The sequence below is a fragment of the Pristiophorus japonicus genome, chromosome 11 (genome assembly GCF_044704955.1).
Source record: "Pristiophorus japonicus isolate sPriJap1 chromosome 11, sPriJap1.hap1, whole genome shotgun sequence".
NCBI classification, from domain to species: domain Eukaryota; kingdom Metazoa; phylum Chordata; class Chondrichthyes; family Pristiophoridae; genus Pristiophorus; species Pristiophorus japonicus.
The window spans coordinates 82,344,162-82,370,481 of NC_091987.1; the positions used below are offsets into that span (position 1 = coordinate 82,344,162).

The 26,320-nt window shown below is 46.4% G+C and overlaps 1 protein-coding gene across 1 annotated transcript in view; it reads right to left on the reverse strand.

Annotated features, from left to right (window-relative positions):
* The window catches only part of alcama (activated leukocyte cell adhesion molecule a), a 338,861-nt gene extending 325,219 nt beyond the window's left edge, over window positions 1-13,642 (reverse strand). The window contains exon 1 of the mRNA XM_070893627.1: window positions 13,185-13,642. Coding sequence (XP_070749728.1) covers window positions 13,185-13,251 — 67 coding nt within the window. The 5' untranslated portion in view covers window positions 13,252-13,642. The remainder of the gene's footprint in view (window positions 1-13,184) is intronic.
* Window positions 13,643-26,320: the final 12,678 nt, after the last annotated feature.

The window sequence follows — 26,320 nt, forward strand, 5'->3', positions numbered from 1 at the left end:
AAACACAGTCACTAACAGACAGAGAGTGAGAGACACACACACAGACAGACAGAGAAATAGAGACACACTGGGGGGGGGGGGGGGGGGCATCCCAGCATGCTGCTGGGGGGCTCCCGATGCTGCAGTCAGTAAGTAGAAAATGTTGTATTTATTGATTTTTAATTTTTTTTTTATTTTTTATTAATTTTTTTTGATTGCTTTATTGATGTATTTATCATTTATTATTGATGATGGCTCTTTATTTGTAAAACTGAAGTGTTTAATGTTTGTAAACTTCCCTTTAAACACCCCCCCCCCCATTCCCTACGCCTGATTTGTAACCTATGCCTGATTTTCTAAGTGTAGACAAGGTTTTTCTGAGCGTACAAAAATCTACACTTACTCCATTCGAAGTTAGTTTGGAGTAAGTTTTCACTGCCTAAACTTTCAAAACGGGCGTAAGTGGCCGGACACGCCCCCTTTTGAAAAAAAAAATCTGTTCCAAACTGAAACTGTTCTAACTGGAGCAAACTAAATGCCGAGAATTGCAATTTCTAAGATACTCCATTCTAAACCAGTTGCTCCAAAAAAACAGGAGCATCTCAGGCCGAAACTTGGCCCCAAAGTGCTAGCATAGGGACTCAATGCATAGACTGGAAAAGATTGTGTGGGAAGAGGAGAACAATGTAAACAGTTATTGTGGTCCATGAGAGAGCTACATCTGAACAGGGAGGTTGCTAATGTACTGGCAAAACAGTAAAATAGGAAAGTGATGAGGCACTTAAACTAGAATGGAGGAGAGGGACACTGTAAAAATAGAACCATCCGGGATCGCCCAATAGTGAAGGGAAAAATAGATGATAATCTTCATACACAAAACAATTTAGGAAGAGGAATATAGAAATAAAATCAAATGAACTAATTATAAACAGAGAAAAGACTGAAGATAAGGGCTAACTTTAGAGGAAAAAAAGTAGAAAATGGGCAGTATTAAAAATAAAAGCAAAAAAAAGTTAAAATGCATGTATTGCTATGTGCAGAGTGTGGGAAGTAAACAGGGCCAAATATAAGCAATTATTTTACAAGAAGATTTCAACTTATAGTTAGTATTAACAGAAACCTGGTTGCAAACTGGGCAAGAATGGAAAATAAACATGTCTAGGAGGAGCAGAAAAGATAAGAAAGGAGGCAGAATAGCAATATTGATAAAAGAGGGAGTGCTGCTGTACAGAGGGTTGATGTAGGCATGATGTAACATGTACAGAGTCAATATGATTTGAGCTCAATGTCTTTAAAAAAAATGCTTGTTTCATTAGCTGGGGTGGATTACAGACTTCAAAATTGTGGGAAGGAAATGGAGAGGAAATCTGCAGTCAGATTAGAGAGATGAGTAAGAATAACAAAGTTATTGTTCTGGGAGATTTTAATTATCCACTTATCAACTGGACAGAAAGGGAGTAAATGGAGAAAAGGGAATGGAATTCCTAAAATGTATACAGATTCCTTCCTCTAGCAGTATGTTAGTAGATACACAAGAACAGAAGTGTATTAATGAAATGTGTAATTAAATAGATTAGGTAACTAAGCTAAATATGGGTTTGGTCCTTGAGAGTAGTAACCACAACATGATGCATTTTAAGGCCTAACCAGAAATGGAAAAAGTTAGTACAGAAACTAGAACACATTGGATTAGGCCGATTTTAGAAAGATGAGGACCAAGCTTGTTGAGGTGACGTGGAAGAAGAAATTAGGACACAGAACTGCAGAGCAACCGTGGGATGTTTATAAAAAAAGAAAGATGTAACGATTGACATTAAGTATACTTCATTAAAAAGGAAACTGAAAATAGTTTTAAGATGCCATGGAAAGATAGAGAGGTTAGAAACCAACTAACATTGAAGCAGAGGGTCTATGAGGTCTGAAAGAATAATAATGAAAAAAAACTAAAGGGGAAATAGGAGAATATAAAAAAAGAGGTTAAGAGGGATAAAGGAAGCCATAAGGAAAAAAATTAAAAAGGAACAAGTTATTTTACAAATATATCAACAAAAAAGGAATTGTTAAAAGCGAGGTGAGATGCCCAAAGAGGAAAAGGTTAGCAATTCATAGATTGTGATCAAAAAACAGCATAGGTATTTAATAAGTTCTTCAAATCGTTTTTTCTAAAAAGAGAATGATATCAGAGAGGAGGGAAATGCTGAAGTGGTTGAGAGGGAGGGGAGTGATATTATTAAAGATGGAAGGAAAATCTCATATGGTGGTTCGGCTAAAGGAAATCAAGGTGCCAGTGTCTGATGGGATACTTCCTAGGATCACAAAGGAAAGGAGGAAGGAAATTGCAGAGGCCCATGGAAATTATATTTCAAGGTTCTGTTGGGTGTGAATGGGTGCCAGGGCACTGGAGAATGGCCAATGTAGTAACCATTTTATTTTTTTCTGACACAGGTGTGTAAGAAATCACGAATCCGAAGAAATTGCAAATTATAAAAGAAATAATGATTTTGTGGCTAATCTGGGTAATTACACGCCCGTTATCTTAATATCTGCAGTTGGGAAAATTTTAAGTGCCTTTAATCAGGATGAAATTACCACATATCTAGAAAATAGGAATGATCACGCTTAACAAACCTCATAGAAGCCTTTGGGGAAGTAACAGACATGGTAATTGAGAGAAATGCAATTGATTTGGTGTATATGCACTTTAGAAAAGTCTTCCACAAGATGTCACACGGGAGATTACGAGAATTTAAGGGGTATGGAATTAAGGGTGTCGGGGAGGGGGGGAATAATAAACTGGATTAAAAATTGGTTAAGAGAGAGAAAACAAAGAGCAGGAGTTAAGAGCAGTTTTTTCCCCAGAGTATTTGAAGTGGGTAGTGGGGTAGTGGTCTCCCACAGGAATCAGTTCTGGGGCCACTTCTGTTCACTCTACATCAATGATTTGGATACAAGGCTAGAGGGGGCGCTATTGACATTTTCAGATGATATCAGAATATGAGGTATATTTAAGTTAAAGGAAGCTGCAAAAGGATAGTATCAGATGGAATTCAAAGAAGTGTGAGGTGTTGCATTTTGGTAACAGAAAAAGTAACAGCATCAATTATAATCTGAATTATAAATAGGCTCAGTGCTATGGAAGAGCAGATGGATTTGAGCCTACAGGTTTACAGGCAAATGTTACACGCCTGTTCAAAAGGAGGGGGATAAACCTGGTAACTACAGACCAATCAATCTGATGTCCGTGGTGAGAAAATTTCTGGACACCATTGTCAAGGACAAAATTAATTCTGACTTGGAGAAGACTAATAAGGACAGCCAGACCGAATTTGAAGCAAATCGTGTCTGACTAACCCAACAGTTCTTTGGTAAAGTAACAGAGAGGATTGATGAAGGTAGTGCAGTAGATGTTGTACATATGGACTTCAACAGATTATTCGTGAAATAGAAGCACATGGCATTAAAGGGATGGTGATAACTTGGGTTCAAATTAATTAAAGGATTAAAGGGAGTAGTGGTCAAGACATTTTTCTGACTGGAAAGAAGTTGGGGAAGCTGCAACACAGGACTACATGCATGCTAAAAAGCGGAAGCAGCATGCTAGAGACAGGGCTAAGCGATCCCACAATCAACAGATCAGATCAAACTCTGCAGTCCTGCCACAACCAGTTGTGAATGGTGGTGGACCATTAAACAACTAACGGGAGGAGGAGGCTCCATGAATACCCCTATCGTCAATAAAGACAAGGAAGGCTAAATAATTTGTAACCATCTTCAGCCAGAAGTGCAGAGTGGATGATCCATATCGGCCTCCTCCTGAGGTCCCCACCATCACAGAAGCCAGTCTTCAATTCACTCCACGTGATATCAAGAAATGGCTGAGTGCACTGGATACAGCAAATGCTATGAACCCCAACAACATCCCGGCTGTCGTGCTAAAGACTTGTGCTCCAGAACTAGCCGCACTTCTAGCCAAGCTGTTCCACTACAGTTACAACACTGGCATCTATCTGACAATGTGGAAAACTGCCCAAGTATGTCCTGTAAACAAAAAGCAGGACAAATCCAATCTGGCCAATTACCGCCCCATCAGTCTACTCAATCATCAGCAAAGTGATGGAAGGAGTCGTCGACAGTGCGATCAAGTGACACTTACTTACCAATAACCTGCTCACCGATGCTAAGTTTTGGAACTGCCAGAACCACTTTGCTCCAGACCTCATTACAGCCTTGGTCCAAACATGGATAAAAGAGCTGAATTCCAGAGGTGAGGTGAGAGTGAGAGTGATATCAAGGCAGCATCTGACTGAGTGTGGCATCAAGGAGCCCTAGTAAAATTGAAGTCAATGGGAATCAGGGGGAAAACTCTCCACTTGCTGGAGTCATACTTAGCACAAAGGAAGATGGTTGTGGTGGTTGCAGGTCAATCAACAGAGCCCCAGGACATCACTGCAGGAGTTCCTCAGGGCAGTGTCCTAGGCCTTCAGCTGTTTATTCAATGACTTTCCCTCCATCACAAGGTCAGAAGTGAGGATGTTCGCTGATGATTGCACAGTGTTCAGTGCCATTCGCAACTCAGAAAATGAAGCAGTCCATGCACGCATGCAGCAAGACCTGGACGACATTCAGGTTTGGGCTGATAAGTGGCAAGTAGCATTCACGCCACACAAGTGCCAGGCAATGACTATCTCCAAAGCGAGAGTCTAACCACCACCCCTTGACATTCAACGACATTACCATCACCGAATCCCCCACCATCAACATCCCAAGGGTCACCATTGACTAGAAACTTAACTGGACCAGCCACATAAATACTGAGGCTACAAGAGCAGGTCAGAGGCTGAGTATTCTGCGACGAGTGTCTCACCTCCTGACTCCCCAAAGCCATTCCACCATCTACAAAACACAAGTCAGGAATGGGATGGAATACACTCCACTTGCCTGGATGAGTGCAGTTCCAACACTCAAGAAACTGGACACTGTCCAGGACAAAGCAGCCCGCTTGATTGGCACCCATCCACCACCTTCAACATTCACTCCCTCCACCACCAGCACACCGTGGCTGCAGTGTGTACCATCTCTAAGTTGCACTGTAGCAACTCGCCAATGGCTTCTTCAGCAGAATCTCCCAAACCCACGACCTCTACCACCTAGAAAGACAAGGGCAGCAGGCACATGGGAACACCATCACCTCCAAGTTCCTCTCCATGTTACACCATCCTGACTTGGAAATATATCGCCGTTCCTTCATCATCGCTGGGTCAAAATCTTGGAACTCACTCCCTCCCTAGGCGTACCTTCACTGCAAGGATTGCAGAGGTTCAAGATGACAGCTTACCACCACCTTCTCAAGGGCAATTAGGGATGGGCAATAAATGCTGGCCTTACCAGTGGCACCCACATCCCAGAACAAATAAAAAAGACGTAATAGATTAAAAATAATTAACAATGAACTAGAGGGAAAATGAGGAGAAGTTTCTACACACAGAGGATTGTTAAGATCTGAAATGTACTACCTGAAAGGGTGGTAGAATCAGATTCCAATCGGAACTTTTAAACGACAATTGGACATGTACTTGATGAGGACTAACTTGCAGGGTTATGAGGTAACGGCTGGGGTGTTGGACAAAATTGGACAGCTCTTTCAAAGAGCCAGCACAGGCAAGATGGGCCAAATGGCCTCCTTCTGTGCTGTGAGAATCTATGATTCTGCGACATTATAGGCAGCACTTCAAGTTGAAAATACCACTATAAAAAAAGCTAAGAATACTGGGTTTTATCAAAAGAGGCATAGAATACAATAGCCAAGGTAATTATGACCCTATATAAAACCTTAAGACCTGTTAAGAGTACTGTGTGCAGCATTGGATGTACTGTGTACATCACAGGTTCATGAGGTTGAGAAAATACCTTCCATACCTGGGTGAGCTCTGCAGCTTCTCGCACAGTTGCTAACTGCTCTCATCCCACTCGCTAACCTGTCTTGGCTGCTGCTCTCATCCCTGCATGCCTGTGGTGACTCAGTCTCCTGGTATTTCCTCCCTGGGCTGCTGCAGTGGCAGCTTCTCTCATCCCCAATCAACCTGTTTCTCAGCTGATATTATTTGTTATAACTTTATGAATTTGGGAGGGTGTGCCAACTGGATTTATCCAGCAGTACCAGCACCGAGGCAGTCATTTTTAAGCCTGTAAAATCAGCTGAAGGAAAAGACATGGCAAATTTGCATCTTACATTTGAAAATTCATTTTAAAAATTGTTGAATGTTCACCGCCCCCCCGCTCGCCCCCCCCGCACCCCACCCCCCTCCTCCCTCCCTCACCACAACCACCTCTCCCGGCTTAGGTAATGCAGTGATTTAGAAAATTGTCCTTAACCTCAATCTAACCCTGAGTGATGGAATGAAGATCTCACCCTGCTGGCTACAAAAGTCCCCAAGTTAAAGGAGGTCAGAAAATGTCAACCCGGTTTCGAATGCATTGGGCCCACAGCATAAACTGTCTCGCTTTTGAGACTAGAGTACTAGATAGTCAATATCACTCAGTGAGGCAACAAGAGTGGCTGGAGTGGGAGTGGGAAATGGAAATGCCACTTTGATGTAGTAGGGAGTTCTTTCCAGAGATTGAGGAAAAGACACATTGTTGAGGCAGACAGTAAGCTTTACACTGCAGTTGGCTGTGCTATACCTGACCAGGGAGTGTTTGATACCAACAGTGAGTCCACAAAATGGGAAAATGTTCCATTCACCATCACAAACGTCCTTTGTCTTGGCTAGTACAACAATTCACCCTGTAGACTGCAGCGGTAGATTTTCACTCAATAAACAAAATGTGACTATTTAAAAAATGCAACAAATCGAGAAATAATTCAAATGGGTTCTGTAGATACTTCGATTTATAATTTACAATATATTCCCATATTTTGACAGAAAATGAATAGTGTACTTGTGTCACGCTAACAATTCCCCAGGCCCAGCACTTGCACATGATGCTAAGACACCCTTTGTGGTTGCCAGGTTACAGGACATGCTACCGCTTTAAAAGAAGCCTCCGAGTTCTGTTTTTAGATGGTGTAGGTTCCAACAGGTCTCAACAATCTTAGTGTGTGTCTTGTGGTAGCAGAAGTGACAGAATGATTTATAACATGTGTGATGTATAACATTTCTGTGTTTGTCTCAAAGGTTTTCAACATCAAAATCTATTTGGGAAAAATAATTAATCTAACTTCTCATGCCACTGACGTGCACATATACCAGATAGTACCGCCCGGTTTGTCATAATAATAGTAATTTTCTGATTTTAAGTTTATAGCAGCCCACATCCACTATCCCACCGTTGACTTCTTCAAAAGGAGAGCGCGATTACATTTGACAGAGTGGTGGGGAGACGGTAGAGAGAGAGTGAGAGAAAGTGAGAGAGAGTGAGAAAGAGTGAGAGAGAGTGAGAGTGAAAGAGAGAAAGAGAGCGAGAGAAAGAGAGCGAGAGAGAGAGAGAAAGCGAGAGAGAAAGCGAGAGAGAAAGTGAGAAAAAGAGAGAAATAGAGAGAAAGAGAGAGAAAGAGAGAGAGTGCGATTAAGAGAGAGAGAGAGACAGAGAGAGAGCGAGAGAGATAAAGAGAAAGAGAGAAAGAGAGAGGAGACAGAGACAGAAAGAGACAGACAGAGTGTGAGTGAGAGCGAGAGAGTGAGGGAGAGAGAGAGAGCGAGAGAGTGAGAGTGAGAGTGAGGGTGAGAGAGAGAGAGTGAGTGAGTGAGAGACTGAGAGAAAGTGAGAGAAAGAAAGAGAGAGAGAAAGGAGAGAGATAGAAAGGGAGAGAAAGAGAGACAGGGAGAGAAAGTGAAAGCAAAAGCGGGAGAGAGAGAGAGAAAGAGAGACAGAGAGAGAGAAAGAGCTAGAGAGAGTAAGAGGAGAGAGAAAAAGCGAGAGACAGGGAGAGAAAGAGAAAGCAAAAGAGAAAGCGAGAGAGAAAGGGAGAACGGGAGAGAGAAAGGGAGAGAGAAAGGGAGAGAAAGAAAGGGAGAGAGAGAGAAAAAGAGAAAGGGAGAGAAAGAGAAAGGGAGAGAAAGAGAAAGGGAGAAAAAGAGAAAGGGAGAAAGGGGTGGGGGAGAGAGAGAGAGAAATGGAGAGAGAGAGAGTAAAAGGAGAGAAAGAGAGAGGGAGAATAAGAGAGAGAGAGAGAAAGAGAAACGGAAAGTAAGAGAAAGAAAAAGAGCGAAAGAATGAGAGAAAAAGAAAGAGAAAGAGAGGAAGAGACAGAGAGAGAGAGATTGAAAGGGAGAAAGAGAATGGGAGAAAGAGAAAGGGAGAAAGAAAAAGGGAGAGAGAGAGAAATAGAGTGAGAGAGAGAGAGTACACGAGAGAGAGAGAAAGAGAGAGAAAGAGAGAGGGAGAATAAGAGAAAGAGAAAGAGAGAAAGAGAAAGGAGAGAATGAGAGAGAGAAAGTGAGAAAGAGACAGAAAGAGAGAGAAAGAGAGGGAGAGAAAGAGAGAGAGAGAAAAAGAGAGGGAGAGTAAGAGAAAAAGAAAGAGAGAGTAAGAAAAAGAGAGACAGACAGAAAGAGAGACAGAGAGAGAGAAAAAGAGAGTAAGAGAGAGAGTAAAAGGAGAGAATAAGAAAGAAAGAGAGAGAGAGGAGAGAGAGAAAGAGAGAGTAAAAGAGAGAGAGAGAGGAGAGAGAGAAAGAAAAAGAGAGGGAGAGTAAGAGACAGAGAAAGAAAGGAGAGAAAGAGAAACAGAGGTAGAGAGAGAGAGAGTGAGAAAGAGAGAGAGAAAGAGGGAGTAAAAGGAGAGAGAGTAAAAGAGTGAAAGAGAGAGAGAGAGAGAGAAAGAGGGAGAGAAAGAGATAAAGAGAGAAAGAGAAAGGAAAGAGGGAGAGAAAGAGAGTGGGAAAGAGATAGTGATTGTAAGAGAGAGAGAGAGAAAGAGAAGAGAGAAAAAGAGAGAAAGAGGGAGAGTAAGAGAGAGAAAGAAAGAGAGAGAAAGAGAGGGAGAGGAAGAGAGAGAGAGAGAGAGAATTAGAGAAAGAGAGAATTAGAGAGGGAAAGGAGAGAGCGAGAGAAATGGAGAGAGAGAGAGAGTAAAAGGAGAGAGAGTAAAAGGAGAGAAAGAGAGAGGGAGAATAAGAGAGAGAGAGAAAGAGAAAGCGAGTGGGAAAGTAAGAGAAAGAAAAAGAGAGAGAGTGAGAGAAAGAGAAAGAGAGGAGGAGAGAGAAAGAGACAGAGAGAGAAAGAGAAAGAGAAAAAGAGAGAGTGAAAGAGAGGGAGAGAGAGAGAGAGATTGAAAGGGAGAAAGAGAATGGGAGAAAGAGCAAGGGAGAAAGAAAAAGGGAGAGAGAGAGAGAAATAGAGAAAGTACACGAGAGAGAGAGAGAGGGAGAATGAGAGAAAAAGAGAGAAAGAGAAAGGAGAATGAGAAAGAGAGAGAGAGAGAGAGAGAGAGAAAGAGAGAGAGAAAGAGAGGGAGAGAAAGAAAGAGAGAAAGAGAAAAAGAGAGGGAGAGTAAGAGAAAGAGAGAGAGTAAAAGGAGAGTAAACGAGAGACAGACAGAAAGAGAGACAGAGAGAGAGAGAAAAAGAGAGAAAGAGGGAGTAAGAGAGAGTAAAAGGGAGGAGAGAGAGAAAGAGAGAGAGAGAGTAAAAGAGAGAAAGAGAGAGAGAGAGAGGAGAGAGAGAGAAAGAAAAAGAAAAAGAGAGGAAGAGAGAGAAAGAAAGGTAGAGAAAGAAAGATAGAGAGGGGAGAGAGAGAGAGAGAAGAGGGAGAGTAAGAGAGAGAGAGAGACAGGGAGTAAAAGGAGAGAGAGTAAAAGAGAGAAAGAGAGAGAGAGGGAGAGTAAGGGAGAGAGAGAGAAAGAGGGAGAGAAAGAGATAAAGAGAGAAAGAGAAAGGAGAGAGGGAGAGAAAGAGAGCGGGAAAGAGATAGAGATTGTAAGAGAGAGAGAGAGAGAAAAAAGAGTGAAAGAGAGAGGGAGAGTAAGAGAGAGAAAAAGGGAGAGAAAGAGAGGGAGAGAGAGATAGAGAATTAGAGAAAGAGAGAATTAGAGAGGGAAAGGAGAGAGAGAGTGAAAGAGTTAGAGAGAGAAAGAGAGAGAAAGAGAGAGGAAGAAAGAGAGAGGGAGAGAGAGGGAGAAAGAGAGAGGGAGAAAGAGAGAGGGAGAAGGAGAGAGGGAGAAAGAGAGAGGGAGAAAGAGAGGGAGAAAGAGAGGGAGAAAGAGAGAGAAAGAGTAAGAGAGAGAGTTAGAGAAAGAGGGAGGGTAAGAGAGAGAGAAAGAGAGAGGAGAGAGAAAGAGAAAGAGAGAGAGAGAAAGAGAGAGAGGGGGAGAAAGAGGGAGAAAGAGAAAGAGAGTAAGAGAGAGAAAGAGAAAGAGAAGGAGAGGGAGTAAAAGGAAAGTAAGAGAGTGAGTGAGAGATTAGAGAGAGAGAGAAAGAGAAAAAGAGTGTGAATAAGAGAGAAAGAGAGTGAATAAGAGAGTAAAGGAGAGAGAGTAAAAGAGAGAGTATAAGAGAGTGTAAGAGAGAGTGTAAGAGGGAGGGGAAGAGGGAGGGGAGGGGAGGGGAGGGGAGGGGAGGGGAGGGGAAGAGGGAGGGGAGGGGAGGGGAAGAGGGAGGGGAGGGGAGGGGAGGGGAAGAGGGAGGGGAGGGGAAGAGGGAGGGGAGGGGAAGAGGGAGGGGAGGGGAAGAGGGAGGGGAGGGGAAGAGGGAGGGGAGGGGGTGGGGGGAGGGAATGGAGGGGTGGGGACAGAAGGGAGGGGAGGCAGGCGAAACAAGGGAGGGGAGGTGGGCGAGAGGAAGGAAGGAGTCGGGCGGGCGAGAGGAAGGAGGGAAGGGGAGTTTGGTGAAGGAAAGGAGGGCAAGAAAGAGAAAATAGCCACCATGCAAAGCCTTGGGGAACACCTGTGCATAATCCCAGTGATTGGCTCAAGAATACTATTGGCAAAAGTGTACAGCCCCCAATCTTTTTGATTCAAAGTAACAGAGATGAGATGAACATGAGCTAACCAAGACAAAATAAAATATCGAATTTAATGATTCTATTTATTTGTCCAATACATCTTTAATTCATCTGGTCCTGCTGACCTCAATGTGATGGCAACCAGCAAAATGACTGATACAACATTGAATTAATCAAGACCACTGTGTTCGCACAATGCAGTGATTGGGAAATGGGGACCAGTTGGAACAGTGCGTTCACACATCACCAGTGGCCTCAACCCACAACCATCCCCAACAAAACAGAAGTGCTTTTTGTTTTTTTGCCAAATTGGGGTGTAGTATAGCTACAGATTGTTAGCAACTGAAACATCGTATTATCTATTAGCTTCAGCAAACCCTCTGACATAATGCACTTATCTGTTGTAATGAGATTTGTAAGAAACAAAATGTAACAAACAGAAAATGATACAAATACAGAGCAGATGCATCAATATCAAAAACAAAGATAGTTTAACATTTCAGGTGTAGAGCCTTAACCAAAATTCAATTCTAATTAAACAATAAATCTATCTTTTCCCTTTATAGATAGATGCTGAATCACTTGCGATGTATTCACAACATTTTCTGTTCTAATTCAGTTTTCCAGCATGTTATTTGTTTAGTTTCATTTCTTTGTAATAGAGTAACTAGGTTTGTTCGCCAATGTAATTGTTTTGATAACATAAAATTTTCTCTGAAGAGTCAACACCTGATCATTATATTTCAAAATGAAGAATATCAAAGACACATTTAACTAGAACTGCACTTCACTCGAACTTAAAAGCAACCATGAATATCATGTTCAGCCAACCTCCTGCGAGCACTTTCATGCTGACCTATTCAAGTCAGATGAATTCAAAGGGATTGAGAAAAACCCATCACAGGTTTAAACCACACATTAATTCCCGCCCAGATAGCTACAACAGGAAAATACAGAAAGGGAACAATGTTTCCTTTTTTCTCTTTGAGCTTCTAAATCAAGGATGTTATCCAGAAAGTTTCCCTACTCTCGACATCCTGTCTGTGCAATTTACACTTATAGTGACAGCTATTCCATTAATAATTCAACGCTAACCAGCGCCCGCTTTCCTCATAGTTGCACTACCGTGTGGCAAAAAACATGAAATATAGGAATGTGATTTTTAAATTGAACTTTTCAAAGTTAATCAGGAAAATTAATGACAAAAGTTCAAATAAAGAGCAATCCTCGACTCCTGTCCTATTTCAAATGGCATATTTATCCGTGTTGGATCCGCTAGTCGAAAAAGCAACCCCTTTTTATTCTGCTTGGATTGACAGACAACATGACCTGGCGGGGGCTTGGAGACTGGATACAGGAAGGCATTTTGCTGGAATGCGAGAACATCATTTGACCTGTCCGATCACAGGGCGCGGCGGCAGCGCCGAGGGAAGATTGCACTTGGTCAGTGAGTGTAGTCCGAGTCATGGGGAAAGTTCGGCTCTGGGCAACATGTCAACACAGGCCCGCCACTAATTGCTGTGTATTGGCATAAGAGGGTTTTTGCAATTCATTTTTTTAAACAACCTACGTGCCAGTTGCCAAAGAAGCACTTGGTTCAAGAATACAAAAATATTGGTGCGATCGATGGAAAATGAAGGCGGCGTTGCTGTTTGAATCTGGCATACAGCAAGACTTTGGGCATTCTCTGAACAAAGAGCACTTTCACTTTTAAAAAATCAATATAGGAATATCATCCTTTTATTGATTTAATCATCAAAAACAAGAAACAATCCGTAATTACTTCCCAATGCTTCAGAACCTGTTTTTTTTTTGTTTAATCCAAACGTATTAAAAGGGGATATTCGATCTGCAGGTGTTATACCTGCAGGACCAGATAAACGAGTTCCCCGGCCGCCCCTATCTGCCCGCCTTTTCCCTCCTTCACCCGATCTGGTGTTGTGTGTTGAGGCAATGAGGTCGTTTTTAAAGGACATAATGTAACCATCAAAATAACATCGCAGCTGTGCAGCCGCACATGGAACAGGAAAGAAAAATAAACTGTATCGGACATAGATCCAAACACAATAAACAGGCTCATTCTGCAAAGGATAGGTTTAGGGTGGATGGGGAATAAACTCACTTAACTTTTTTTTCTAATTCCAGGTTAGCTTGATGTCGACACAATTCAAAATACACTAAAATAAAAAGTTGCGGAATGATCCCCAAATGTCAGCATTTCAGGACCCAACCCGCATTAAACAACCCAGCAGATAAATCTCTCACCTTGCATCCTTATCCCCAGAACCAGGATCAAAACCCGGTGCAAGATCCCAACGCGAGACGCTCCCATCTTCCGTCTGTTATTTCTTTTACTTGCTGCGGATCACGAACCCCGGTCGATAAAGCGAATTTTTTAAAACTTTTTTTTTTGTTTTGTTGCAAGTTTCTTGCCCACTTTGATTTGCGAGCGTGTGTGTGTGTGTCCCGTCAGATGTGAGAAGGGCTGGGGCGGCTCTGTGTCGCCCCGGACTGGTGATTGTATGTGATGGATGGATGGATGGACAGATGCAGCACGCTCCGCCGGCTCCGCTCCAGGAGCAGGTGAATGTCTCAGCCCCGCCGCAGCAGCGCCGCACATGCGCATTCACGCCCCCCACCCGCGGCAGGCGGTGGCCGCGCAATGCCTCCTGGAAATTGTAGTCCCAAGACGCTGTCTCTAAAGTGTCAGGCTTGCCCAGAACATTTACATCAGATTGAAAGGCAAAATCCTGCTGGATGCTGGAAATCCGACATATAAACAGAAAATGATCTTGAAACATTCAGCAGCTCCCTGCTGAGTTTTTCTACCTCCCTCCCCTCTTTTAAGACACTCCTTAAAAAAAAACCCTCTTCCACCAAGCTTTTAATCATTCGTCCTAATATCTTGTTTGGCTCAGTGTCAATTTTTGTTCGATTACACTTCTGTGAAGCGTCTTGCAATGTCTATTTCTACATTAAAGGCGCTATATAAATACAAAGTGAATGGAGGAGGGCAAACATTTTATATAGGTCCCTGTATCATTTTCGGTTTATATTTATATAAGATTACTTGTCCCAGTCTGCTTTCCCTTTATTTCTCTGAGACCTTATGGGCTTTTTTTTTTATTTTCTGAAAGTGATTTTTGCAACAAAGTTACTTCATGTTATATATATTGCTACACCTGTTCTAGGTTCCTCAAATTTTTAATTCTCATGCTGGTGTTCAAATCCCTCCTTATCTTTGTATCCTGCTCCAGCTCTACAACCCTCCAAGCACTCTGCATTCCTCCAACTATGGCCTCTTGTATATCTCCCCCTGCCCCCGCAACCCCCCCCCACCCCCCACCTTCATCTCAGCTTTGGGAGTGGTGCCTTGAACCATTGAGAACCTCAGCTTTGGAATTCCCTCCCTAAATCTCTCCACCTCTCCTCATTTAAGACACTCCTTAAAAACCACCTCTTCAACCAAACTTTTAGTCACTCGTCTCAATATCTCATTTTTTGGCTCAGTGTCAATTTTGTTTGATTACACTTCTGTGAAGGATCTGGCAATATTTATTTCTATATTAAAAGCACTATATAAATATAAGGTGTATTGTATTTCCTTCGGAAAATATCGAGTAATTACAGTGTACTACAAATAGTGGTATCCAAGCACAACACAGTGCATTATTTATAATACTGTTTTTAAAAGTTTTCAATACTCTGTGAAATTGAGAGAAAAGCATGAAATATTTATGAGACTGGACAAAAACATAGATTTGACAAATCTATCACGGTGAAAACCTTATGAGCTTCAGAAAATTTAAAATAAGCTGCTCAGACTCAAGCAATATATCCAGAAGAGATACAGAATTTTTTTTAAAAGCCTGGTTCGTTGCTACTCAAGTGAGCATGCAGACAGCAATCATAAATTTGAATTTGTGAATTTTAATAACCTAACCTAAAAAATCTGACCAGTCTTTTTATGTGGGGAAGGTGATCAAACATGGGCACAGAAAGGAATGGAACAAATATGCACATGGAATATACAACCACAACAACAACAATTTATATTTATATAGCGCCATTAAGGTAGTAAAATGTCCTAAGGCACTTCACAGGAGTGTCATAAAACAAAATTTGACACCGAGCCACATAAGGAGAAGTTAGGGCAGATGACCAAAGAGGTAGGTTTTAAGGAGCATCTTAAAGGAGGAAAGAGAGCTTGAGAGGTTTAGGAAGAGAATTCCAGAGCTTCGGGTCTTGGCAGCTGAAGGCACAGCCGCCAATGGATGAGTGATTAAAATCAGGGATGCTCAAGAGCCAGAATTTTAGGAGCCCAGATATCTCGGGGTGGGGGGGCTGGGGGAGATTACAGAGATAGGGAGGGGCGAGGCCATGGAGGGTTTTAAAAACAAGGATGAAAATTTTAAAATCGAGGCGTTGCTTAACAGGGAGCCAATGTAGGTCAGCGAGCACAGGGGTGATGGGTGAACGGGACTTGGTGCGAGTTAGGAGATGGACAGCTGCGATTTGGATGACCTCAGTTTTACATAGGGTAGAATGTGGGAGGCCAGCCAGGAGTCAAATCAAGTCTAGAGGTAACAAAGGCATGGATGAGGGCTTTAGCAGCAGTTAAGCTAAGTCAGGGGCGGAGAGGGGCAATGTTACAGAGGCGGAAATAGGCGGTCTTAGTTATGCCGTGAGTATGTGGTCGTAAGCTCATTTCAGGGTCAAATATGACATAAGATTGCAAATAGTCTGGTTCAGCCTCAGACAAATGCCAGGGAGAGGGATGGAGTTGGTGGCTAGGGAACGCAGTTTGTGGTGAGGCCTGAAGAAAATGGCTTCCCAATATATAATTGGAGGAAATTTCTGCTCATCCAGTACAAGATGTCGGACAGACAGTCCGACAATTCAGACACTGTGGAGGGGTCGAGAAAAGAGGTAGAGCTGGGTGTCATCAGCGTACATGTGGAAACTGATGATGTGTTTTTAGATGATGTCTCCGAGGGGTAGCATGTAGATGAGAAATAGGAGGGAGCCCAGGATAGGACTTTGGGGACATCAGAGGTAATGATGTAGGAGCAAGAAGAGAAGCCATTGCAGGTAATTCTCTGGCTATGATTAGATAGATAAGAATGGAACCAGGCGAGTGCAGTCCCACCCAGCTGGATGATGGTAGGGAGGTGTTGGAGGAGGATGGAGTGATCAACCGTGTCAAAGGCTGCAGACAGATCGAAAAGGACAAGGAGGGATAGTTTACCTTTGTCTAAGTCACATAGGATGTCACGACTTTGATAAGAGCCATTTCAGTACTGAGGCAGGGGCAGAAATCTGATTGGATGGATTCAAACATGGAGTTCTGGGAAAGATGGGTACGGATTTGGGAGGTGACAAAAAAGGACTTTGGAGAGGAAAAGGAGGTTGGAGACGGGGCGATAATTTGCAAGGACAGAGGGTCAAGGTATTTTTTTGAGGCGATGGATGATGATGACAGATTTGAGGTAGAGAGGGACAATAACTGAGGAGAGAGAACCGTTAACAATATCAGCTAACATGGGATCTAGAAAAGGAAGTTGGGTGGTCAGCAGTTTAAAGGGAATAGGGTAGAGGGAGCAGGAAATGGGTCTCATGGACAAGATGAGTGCAAGAGAGAAACTGGAGAAAGATGCAAGTTCAGGGCTAGAGCAGAGGGAACCTTAGAGAAAGTTTGGCCCAGTGGGCTAGTGGAAGGAAGGGAAGCTGCAGAGGCAACTGAACAGATAGTCTCAATCTTAGTGACAAAGAAGTTCATGAGCTCCTCATATTTGTTGGAGGTGAGGATGAAGACTGGGGAGAGGGGTTTAAGAAGATGGTTAGCAGTGGAGAATAGAAGCTGGGGTTTATCTTTGCATTCCAGGATGATTCTGGAATAGTGAGCAATTTTGGCAGACACGAGCAAGACCAATAATGCTTTATGTGGTCCAGCCAAATCTGGCGGTGAATGGTTGTCCAATAGTTGTCCACCATATCCATCCCTTGGACTTAAGGAAGCGAAGATGAGGGCCATACCAGGGAGAATGGACAGAGTGAGAGAGATTAATGGTTTTAATAGAGTCTAGGGCTTCAAAGGTGGTGGTGAGGGTGTGGTTGAGCAGATCGGTAACTGCAGAAATGTCATGGTGAGTGGAAGGCTAAAGGTTGGACAGTTGGGATTTCGTAAGCGCAGTTATAAGTGAGTTGGGAGAGAATTTTTTTCAGGGGCGGACATAGAATGATGTAGGGTTGGGCGGGGGGAAGGGGAATGTGGGTGGAGAGCGATGCAAGGAAGTGGTCAGAGATGGCCTTATCTGTGATTGGCACGATGGGAGTTGCGAGATGGCAAGATCAAAGAGGTGGCCGTGAATATGGGTTGGGATTTACGTGGAAGGAGAGATTAAGGGAGGATAGGAGGATAGTGAACTCAGAGGAGAGAGAGCATGATGAGTTGAGATGGAAGTTGAAATCAACGAGAATGAGAAGTCGCTCAGTGCAGAGGCTGAGGGAGGAAAGCAGTGAACATATCTTGGTGAGAAAATTTTTATGGTACTTGGGTGGGCAGCAGAGAATGAGAATTTTAACTGAGATGTGAGAGAGGTGGAACAAGGTCAGATGCTTAAAGGAGGAGAAAGTGTCAGAGGCGTAGGGGGAGAGACCAAGTTGTGATTTGGTGATGACAGCCACACCGCAAACACGGTTGTCTGGGCAGGGCAAGTGGTGAAAGGTATCTGGATATTATATTGATTTACGAGTACCTAGATATAATTTTTGGCCTTCTCGATTAATTTTTTTATTCATTCATGGGATGTAGGCGTCGTTAGCAAGGCCAGCATTTATTGCCCATCCCTAATTATCCTTGAGAAGGTGGTGGTGAGCCACCTTCGTGAACTGTTGTAGTCCATGTGATAAAGGGACCCCCACAGTACAGTTAGGTAGGGAGTGCCAGGATTTTGACTCAGCGATGATGATATTTTGATATTTCCAAGTCAGGGTGATCTGTGACTTGGGGGGAACTTGGAGATGATGGTGTTCCCATGCACCTGCTGCCTTTGTCCTTCTAGATGGTAGAGGTCGTGGGTTGGGATGTGCTATCGAAGAAGCCTTGGCGAGTTGCTGCAGTGCATTTTGTAGATGGTACACACTGCAGCCACGGTGCGCCGGTGGTGGAGGGAGTGAATGTTTAAGGTGGTGGATGGAGTGTCAATCAAGTGGGCTGCTTTGTTCTGGATGGGGTCGAGCTTCTTGAGTGTTGCTGGAGCTGCAATCATCCAGGCAAGTGGAGAGTTTTCCAACGCAATCCTGGCTTGTGCCTTGTAGATGGTGCAAAGGCTTTGGGAGTCAGGAGGTGAGTCATTTGCTGCAGAATACCCAGCCTCTGACCTGCGCTTGTTGCTTCATTATCTGAAGAGTTGTGAATGGAAGTGAACATTGTGCAATCATCAATGAACATCCCCATTTCTGACCTTTTGATAGAGGGAAGGTCATTGATGAAACAGTTTGAAGATGGTTGGGTCTAGGACACTGCCCTGAGGAACCCCTGCAATGATGTCCTGGGGTTGAGATGATTGACCTCCAACAACCACAACCATCTTCCTTTGTGCTAGCTATGACTTCAGCCAGAGGAGAATTTTCCCCCCGATTCCCATTGACTTCAGTTTTACTAGGGCTCCTTGATGCCACACTCGGTCAAATGCTGCCTTGATGTCAAGCAAAGTCACTCTCACCTCACCTCCAGAGTTAAGCTCGTTTGTCCATGTTTGGACCAAGGCTGTAATGAGGACTGGAGTTGAGTGGTGTTGGCGTAATCCAAACTGAGCTTTGCTGAACAGGTTATTGGTAAATAAGTGCGGCTTGATAGCACTGTTGACGACAGCTTCCATCACTTTGCTGATAATTGAGTAGATTGATGGGGTGTTAATTGGCTGGATTGGATTTGTCCTGCCTTTTGTGGACAGGACATACCTGAGCAATTTTCCACATTGTCGGATAGATGCCAGTGTTTTAGCTATACTGGAATAGCTTGGCTAGAGGCATGGCTAGTTCGGGAGCACAGATCTTCAGCACTATAGCCGGAATGTTGTCGGGGCTCATAGCCTTTTCTATATCCAGTGCGCTCAGCTGATTCTTGATATCACGTGGAGAGAACCGAATTGGCTGAAGGCTGGCTTTTGTGATGGTGGCACCTCAGGAGGAGGCCGAGATCGATCATTAACTTGGAACTTTTGTCTGAAATTGGTTGCAAATGCTCCAATCTTGTTTTTTGCACTCACGTGCTGGCGCAGCCATCATTGAGAATGGGAATGTTCATAGTGCCTCCTCCTCCTGTAAGTTGTTTAATTTTCCACCACTATTTATGACAGAATTTGGCAGGACTGCAGATCTTTGATCTGATCTGTTGGTTGTGGGATCGCTTAGCTCTGTCTATTATATGCTGCTTCCATTGTTTAGCATGTCTGTAGTCCTGTGTTGTAGCTTCACCAGGTTAGCACTTTATTTTTAGGTATGCCTGGAGCTGCTTCTGGCATGCTCTTCTACATTCCTCATTGAACCAGACTTGGTCCCCTGGCTTGATGCTAATGGTAGAGTGAGGGATATGCCAGGCTGTGCGGTTACAGTTTGTGCTGGAATTCAATTTTTGCTCCTTCTGATGGCCTACAGGACCTAATGCATGCCCAGCTTTGAGCTGTTAGGTCTGTTCTGAATCTATCCCATTTAGCACAGTGGGAGTCCCACACAATACGATGGGGGGTGTCTTCACAAGGAATGTACGGTGGTCACTCCTACCAATACTGTCATGGAAAGATGCATCTGCAACAGGTAGATTCGTGAGGATGAGGTCAAGTGGTTTTTCCCTCTTGTTGGTTCTCTCAACATCTGCCAAAGCCCCAGTCTGGCAGCTATGTCCTTCAGGACTTGACCACACAGTCAGGAGTGGTGCTACTGAGCCACTCTTGGTGATGGACACTGAAGTCCCCCATCCAGGGTACATTAGGTACCCTTGCTACCCTTAGTGCTTCTTCCAAATGGTGTTCAACATGGAGGAGTACTGATTCATCAGCTGAACATAAGAACATAAGAAATAAGAGCAAGAGAAGGGCCCATCGAGCATGCTGTGCCATTCAATTAGATCATGACTGATCTACCTCAACATCATTTTCCTGCACTATCCCCATATCACTTGATTCCATTAATATCCTCTGCTTAAGGATCCCGATGCATTGCTCAATTAGGCACCTGGTAGCTGAATGAGAGTCATTGTAGGCTTGCTGCTTAGCAGTCCTGGGATTGCGAAGGGGAGTCAGCAGCCAAATGCACTGTGGGTAGCCCTTGTCTCCAAGGAGCTACCCACAATCTTGGTTTGGGCCTAGCAAACATGCCGGGCACGCCGGTCTGGCGCAGGATGAAGGCATCGTGGCTGCTGCCAGGATACCAGGCATCAATTGCCATGATCTTGCGCTGGTTGTCGCACACCAGCTGCACATTGAGGGAGTGGAATCCCTTTCAGTTCATGAACATCTGTGCATTGGTTTGTGGCACCCTCAGTGCAATATCTGTGCAGTTGATGACACCCTGCACCCTGGGAAACCCCGCAATGTGTACAAATCCAGTCTGCTGCTCCACCATCTTCTCCCTGCTCATCAGGAAAGAAATGTCTTCGTGCCTTCTCTTGTAGAGAGTATCTGTCACTTGACAGATGGACTGATGGGTGGAGAACTGAGAAATGTTAAAGATGTCTACAGTGGCAGATTGGAAAGAGCCAGTTGCATAAAAGTTTAGTACAATGGTCACTTTAGTTTCTACGCCCAGAGCTTGTCTGAGGCTGCAGATCTGGCCGCACGAGATTGCACAGCTCCTTGAGGATGTCCTTCCTGAATCGGAGCTTGCGGAGACATCGGTCATCTGTGAGCTCCACAAAGGAAAACTGCTGCCTGTAGACCCTTGCACGATAGGGCCTTCTTCCCCTAACTCCATGGTTGGCTCCTCCTATGGCAGCTGGTTGAGTGCCTGCTTCCTCATCCTCTTCATGTTCCTCAGCCTCTACAGTCTGCTGCTGGCAAGAATCTGCCCCATCAGCATCCTGCCCTCTTTGTATCTTGCCCACTATCTAGTGCGGGGGGTCAGCTTACCTGACCCTCCTCTTCACGCCAGGTCCTTCCTGGCCAACTTCTCTGCCTTGAGCTCTGTCGCCATTTCCACATACTTCTCTATGGTGACCATCCAGGTCTGCTGCCTCCCTTGCCCGCTGCCTCTGGAGCCGTTGCTGATGGCGCCGCCTCCTCTTGCGTGCTGCCCTGTCGCGCACAATGTGCACAAGGCGTTCCCCTGCCAGCATTAAGCCCATTGCCTCTGCAAGCTCAACCTTCACAATTAGGCCTCTGTTGAGTACAGATTGAGGCCCCCCAGGGCACTAGTATTCAATGGCGATATGAAAAGGGTGAGTAGGAATGTTTTCAGAAGTCCGAAAAAGTTTTAACAACAAAAATGAACATTCACGTCGTTTGACCTCCGCTGGCAGTCTTAAGCCGACACAGCGCACCAACACAGTGCACAGACACAGTGAGCTGACAGAATGCACCGACACAGTGAGCCGACACAGTGTACTGATACAGTGAGCTGACACAGGGAGCCAGCATAGTGCACCGATGCAGTGAGCCGACACAGTGAGCCGACACAGTGCACCGACACAGTGCGCCGGCACAGTGAGCCGACACAGTGCACCAACACAGTGCACAGACACAGTGAGCTGGCACAGTTTACCAACACAGTGCACCGCTACAGTGCACCGACACAGTGAGCCGACACATTGAGTCGGCACAATGTACCAGCACAGTGCACCGAGACAGTGCGCCGACACAGTGAGCCGACACAGTGTACTGATACAGTGCACTGCTACAGTGCACCGACACAGTGAGCCAACACATTGAGCCGGCACAGTGAGCTGACACAGGGAGCCAGCATAGTGCACCGATGCAGTGAGCCGACACAGTGAGCCGACACAGTGCACCGACACAGAGCGCCGGCACAGTGAGCCGACACAGTGCACCAACACAGTGCACAGACACAGTGAGCTGGCACAGTTTACCAACACAGTGCACCGACACAGTGCACCGACACAGTACACCGACACATTGAGCCGGCACAATATCCCAGCACAGTGCACCGAGACAGTGCACCGACACAATGCACGGACGCAGTGCACCGACACTGTGAGCCGACACAGTGCACCGACACAGTGAGCCAACACAGTACACTGACACAGTGCACCGACACAGTGCACCAATACAGTGCACCGACACAGTGAACCGAAACAGTGAACCGACACAGTGAGCCGAAACAATGTACCGACACAGTGCACCGACACAGTGCACCAATACAGTGCACTGACACAGTGCACCGACACAGTGCACCGACACTGTGAGCCGACACAGTGCACCGACACAGTGCACCAATACAGTGCACCGACACAGTGAACCGACAGTGCACTGACACAGTGAGCCGGCTCGGTGCACCAACACAGTGTACCGACAGAATGCACCGACTCAGTGAGCCAACACAGTGTACCGACACAGTGCACCGCTACAGTGTACCGACACAGTGAGCCGACACATTGAGCCGGCACAGTGTACCGGCACAGTGCACCGAGACAGTGCACCGACACAGTGAGGCGACACAGTGCACCGGCACAGTGAGCCGACACAGGGAGCCAGCATAGTGCACCGATGCAGTGAGCCGACACAGTGAGCCGACACAGTGCACCGACACAGTGAGCCGACACAATGTACCGACACAGTGCACTGACACAGTGCACCAATACAGTACACCAACACAGTGCACCGACACAGTGCACTGACACAGGGTACCGACACATGGTACCAACACACGGTACCGACACAGAGCACCGACACAGTGCACCGACACAGTGCACCAATACAGTGCACCGACACAGTGAACCAACACAGTGCACCGACACAGTGCACTGACACAGTGAACCGACACAGTGCACCGACACAGTGAGCCGACACAATGTACCCACACAGTGCACTGACACAGTGCACCAATACAGTGCACCAACACAGTGCACCGACACAGTGCACCGACACAGTGCACCAATACAGTGAGTCGACACAGTGCACCGGCAAAGTGAGCCGACACTGTGAGCCAGCATAGTGCACCAATGCAGTGAGCTGACACAGTGAGCCGAAACAGTGCACCGACACAATGCACCGACGCAGTGCACCGACACAGTGCACAGACACAGGGAGCCGACACAGTGCACCAACACAGTGAGCTGACACAGTGAGCCGACACAGTGCACCGACACAGTGAGCCGACACAGTGCACCGACACAGTGAGCCGACACAGTGGGCCAACACAGTGTGCTGACACAGTGCACCGACACAGTGCGCCAACACAGGGAGCCGACACAGTGCACCGACAAAGTGCACCGACACAGTGCACCGACACAGTGCACTGACACAGGGTACCGACACACGGTACCAACACACGGTACTGACACAGAGCACCGACACAGTGCACCGACACAGTACACCGAAACAGTGCACCGACACAGTGCACTAACACAGTCAGCTGACACAGTGCACCGACACAGTGCACTGACACAGTGCACCGATATAGTGCACCAATACAGTGCACCGACACAGTGCACCAATACAGTGCACCGACACAGTGAACCGAAACAATGAACCGACACAGTGAGCCGAAACAGTGAACCGACACAGTGAGCCGAAACAATGTACCGACACAGTGCACCGACACAGTGCACCAATACAGTGCACTGACACAGTGCACCGATATAGTGCACCAATACAGTGCACTGACACAGTGCACCGACACAGTGCACCGACACTGTGAGCCGACACAGTGCACCGACACAGTGCACCAATACAGTGCACCGACACAGTGAACCGACAGTGCACTGACACAGTGAGCCGGCTCGGTGCACCAACACAGTGTACCGACAGAATGCACCGACTCAGTGAGCCAACACAGTGTACCGACACAGTGCACCGCTACAGTGTACCGACACAGTGAGCCGACACATTGAGCCGGCACAGTGTACCGGCACAGTGCACCGAGACAGTGCACCGGCACAGTGAGCCGACACAGGGAGCCAGCATAGTGCACCGATGCAGTGAGCCGACACAGTGAGCCGACACAGTGCACCGACACAGTGAGCCGACACAATGTACCGACACAGTGCACTGACACAGTGCACCAATACAGTACACCAACACAGTGCACCGACACAGTGCACTGACACAGGGTACCGACACATGGTACCAACACACGGTACCGACACAGAGCACCGACACAGTGCACCGACACAGTGCACCAATACAGTGCACCGACACAGTGAACCAACACAGTGCACCGACACAGTGCACTGACACAGTGAACCGACACAGTGCACCGACACAGTGAGCCGACACAATGTACCCACACAGTGCACTGACACAGTGCACCAATACAGTGCACCAACACAGTGCACCGACACAGTGCACCGACACAGTGCACCAATACAGTGAGTCGACACAGTGCACCGGCAAAGTGAGCCGACACTGTGAGCCAGCATAGTGCACCGATGCAGTGAGCTGACACAGTGAGCCGAAACAGTGCACCGACACAATGCACCGACGCAGTGCACCGACACAGTGCACAGACACAGGGAGCCGACACAGTGCACCAACACAGTGAGCTGACACAGTGAGCCGACACAGTGCACCGACACAGTGAGCCGACACAGTGCACCGACACAGTGAGCCGACACAGTGGGCCAACACAGTGTGCTGACACAGTGCACCGACACAGTGCGCCAACACAGGGAGCCGACACAGTGAGCCGACACAGTGCACCGACAAAGTGCACCGACACAGTGCACCGACACAGTGCACTGACACAGGGTACCGACACACGGTACCAACACACGGTACCGACACAGAGCACCGACACAGTGCACCGACACAGTACACCGAAACAGTGCACCGACACAGTGCACTAACACAGTCAGCTGACACAGTGCACCGACACAGTGCACTGACACAGTGCACCGATATAGTGCACCAATACAGTGCACCGACACAGTGCACCGATACAGTGCACCGACACAGTGAACCGAAACAATGAACCGACACAGTGAGCCGAAACAGTGAACCGACACAGTGAGCCGAAACAATGTACCGACACAGTGCACCGACACAGTGCACCAATACAGTGCACCGACACAGTGCACCGACACAGTGCACCGACACTGTGAGCCGACACAGTGCACCGACACAGTGCACCAATACAGTGAGCCGACACAGGGAGCCAGCATAGTGCACCGATGCAGTGAGCCGACACAGTGAGCCGACACAGTGCACCGACACAGTGAGCCGACACAATGTACCGACACAGTGCACCGACACAGTGCACAGACACAGTGAGCCGACACAGTGCACCAACACAGTGAGCTGACACAGTGAGCCGACACAGTGCACCAATACAGTGCACCGACACAGTGCACAGACACAGTGAGCCGACACAGTGCACCAACACAGTGAACTGACACAGTGAGCCGACACAGTGCACCGACACAGTGAGCCGACACAGTGCACCGACACAGTGAGCCGACACAGTGAGCCGACACAGTGGGCCAACACAGTGTGCTGACACAGTGCACCGACACAGTGCACGGACGCAGTGCACCGACGCAGTGCACCAACACTGTGGGCCGACACAGTGCACCGATACAGTGAGCCGACACAATGAGCTGAAACAGTGCACCGACACAGTGCACTGACACAGTGCACCGACAAAGTGCACCAACACAGTGAGCTGACACAGTGAGCCGACACAGTGCACCGACACAGTGCACCGACATAGTGCACAGTGCACAGTGCACCGACACAGTGAGCCGACACAATGCACTGACACAGTGAGCCGACACAGTGCACCGACACAGTGCACCGACACAGTGCACAGTGCACAGTGCACCGACACAGTGAGCCGACACAGTGCACGGACGCAGTGCACCAACGCAGTGCACCAACACTGTGGGCCGACACAGTGCACCGTTACAGTGAGCCGACACAATGAGCCAAAACAGTGCACCGACACAGTGCACTGACACAGTGCACCGACACAGTGCACCAACACAGTGAGCTGACACAGTGAGCCGACACAGTGCACCGACACAGTGCACCGACATAGTGCACAGTGCACAGTGCACCGACACAGTGAGCCGACACAATGCACCGACACAGTGAGCCGACACAGTGAGCCGACAAAGTGGGCCGACACACTGCACCGACACAGTGCACCGACACAGTACACCAAAACAGTGCACCGACACAGTGCACTAACACAGTCAGCCGACACAGTGCACCGACACAATGCAC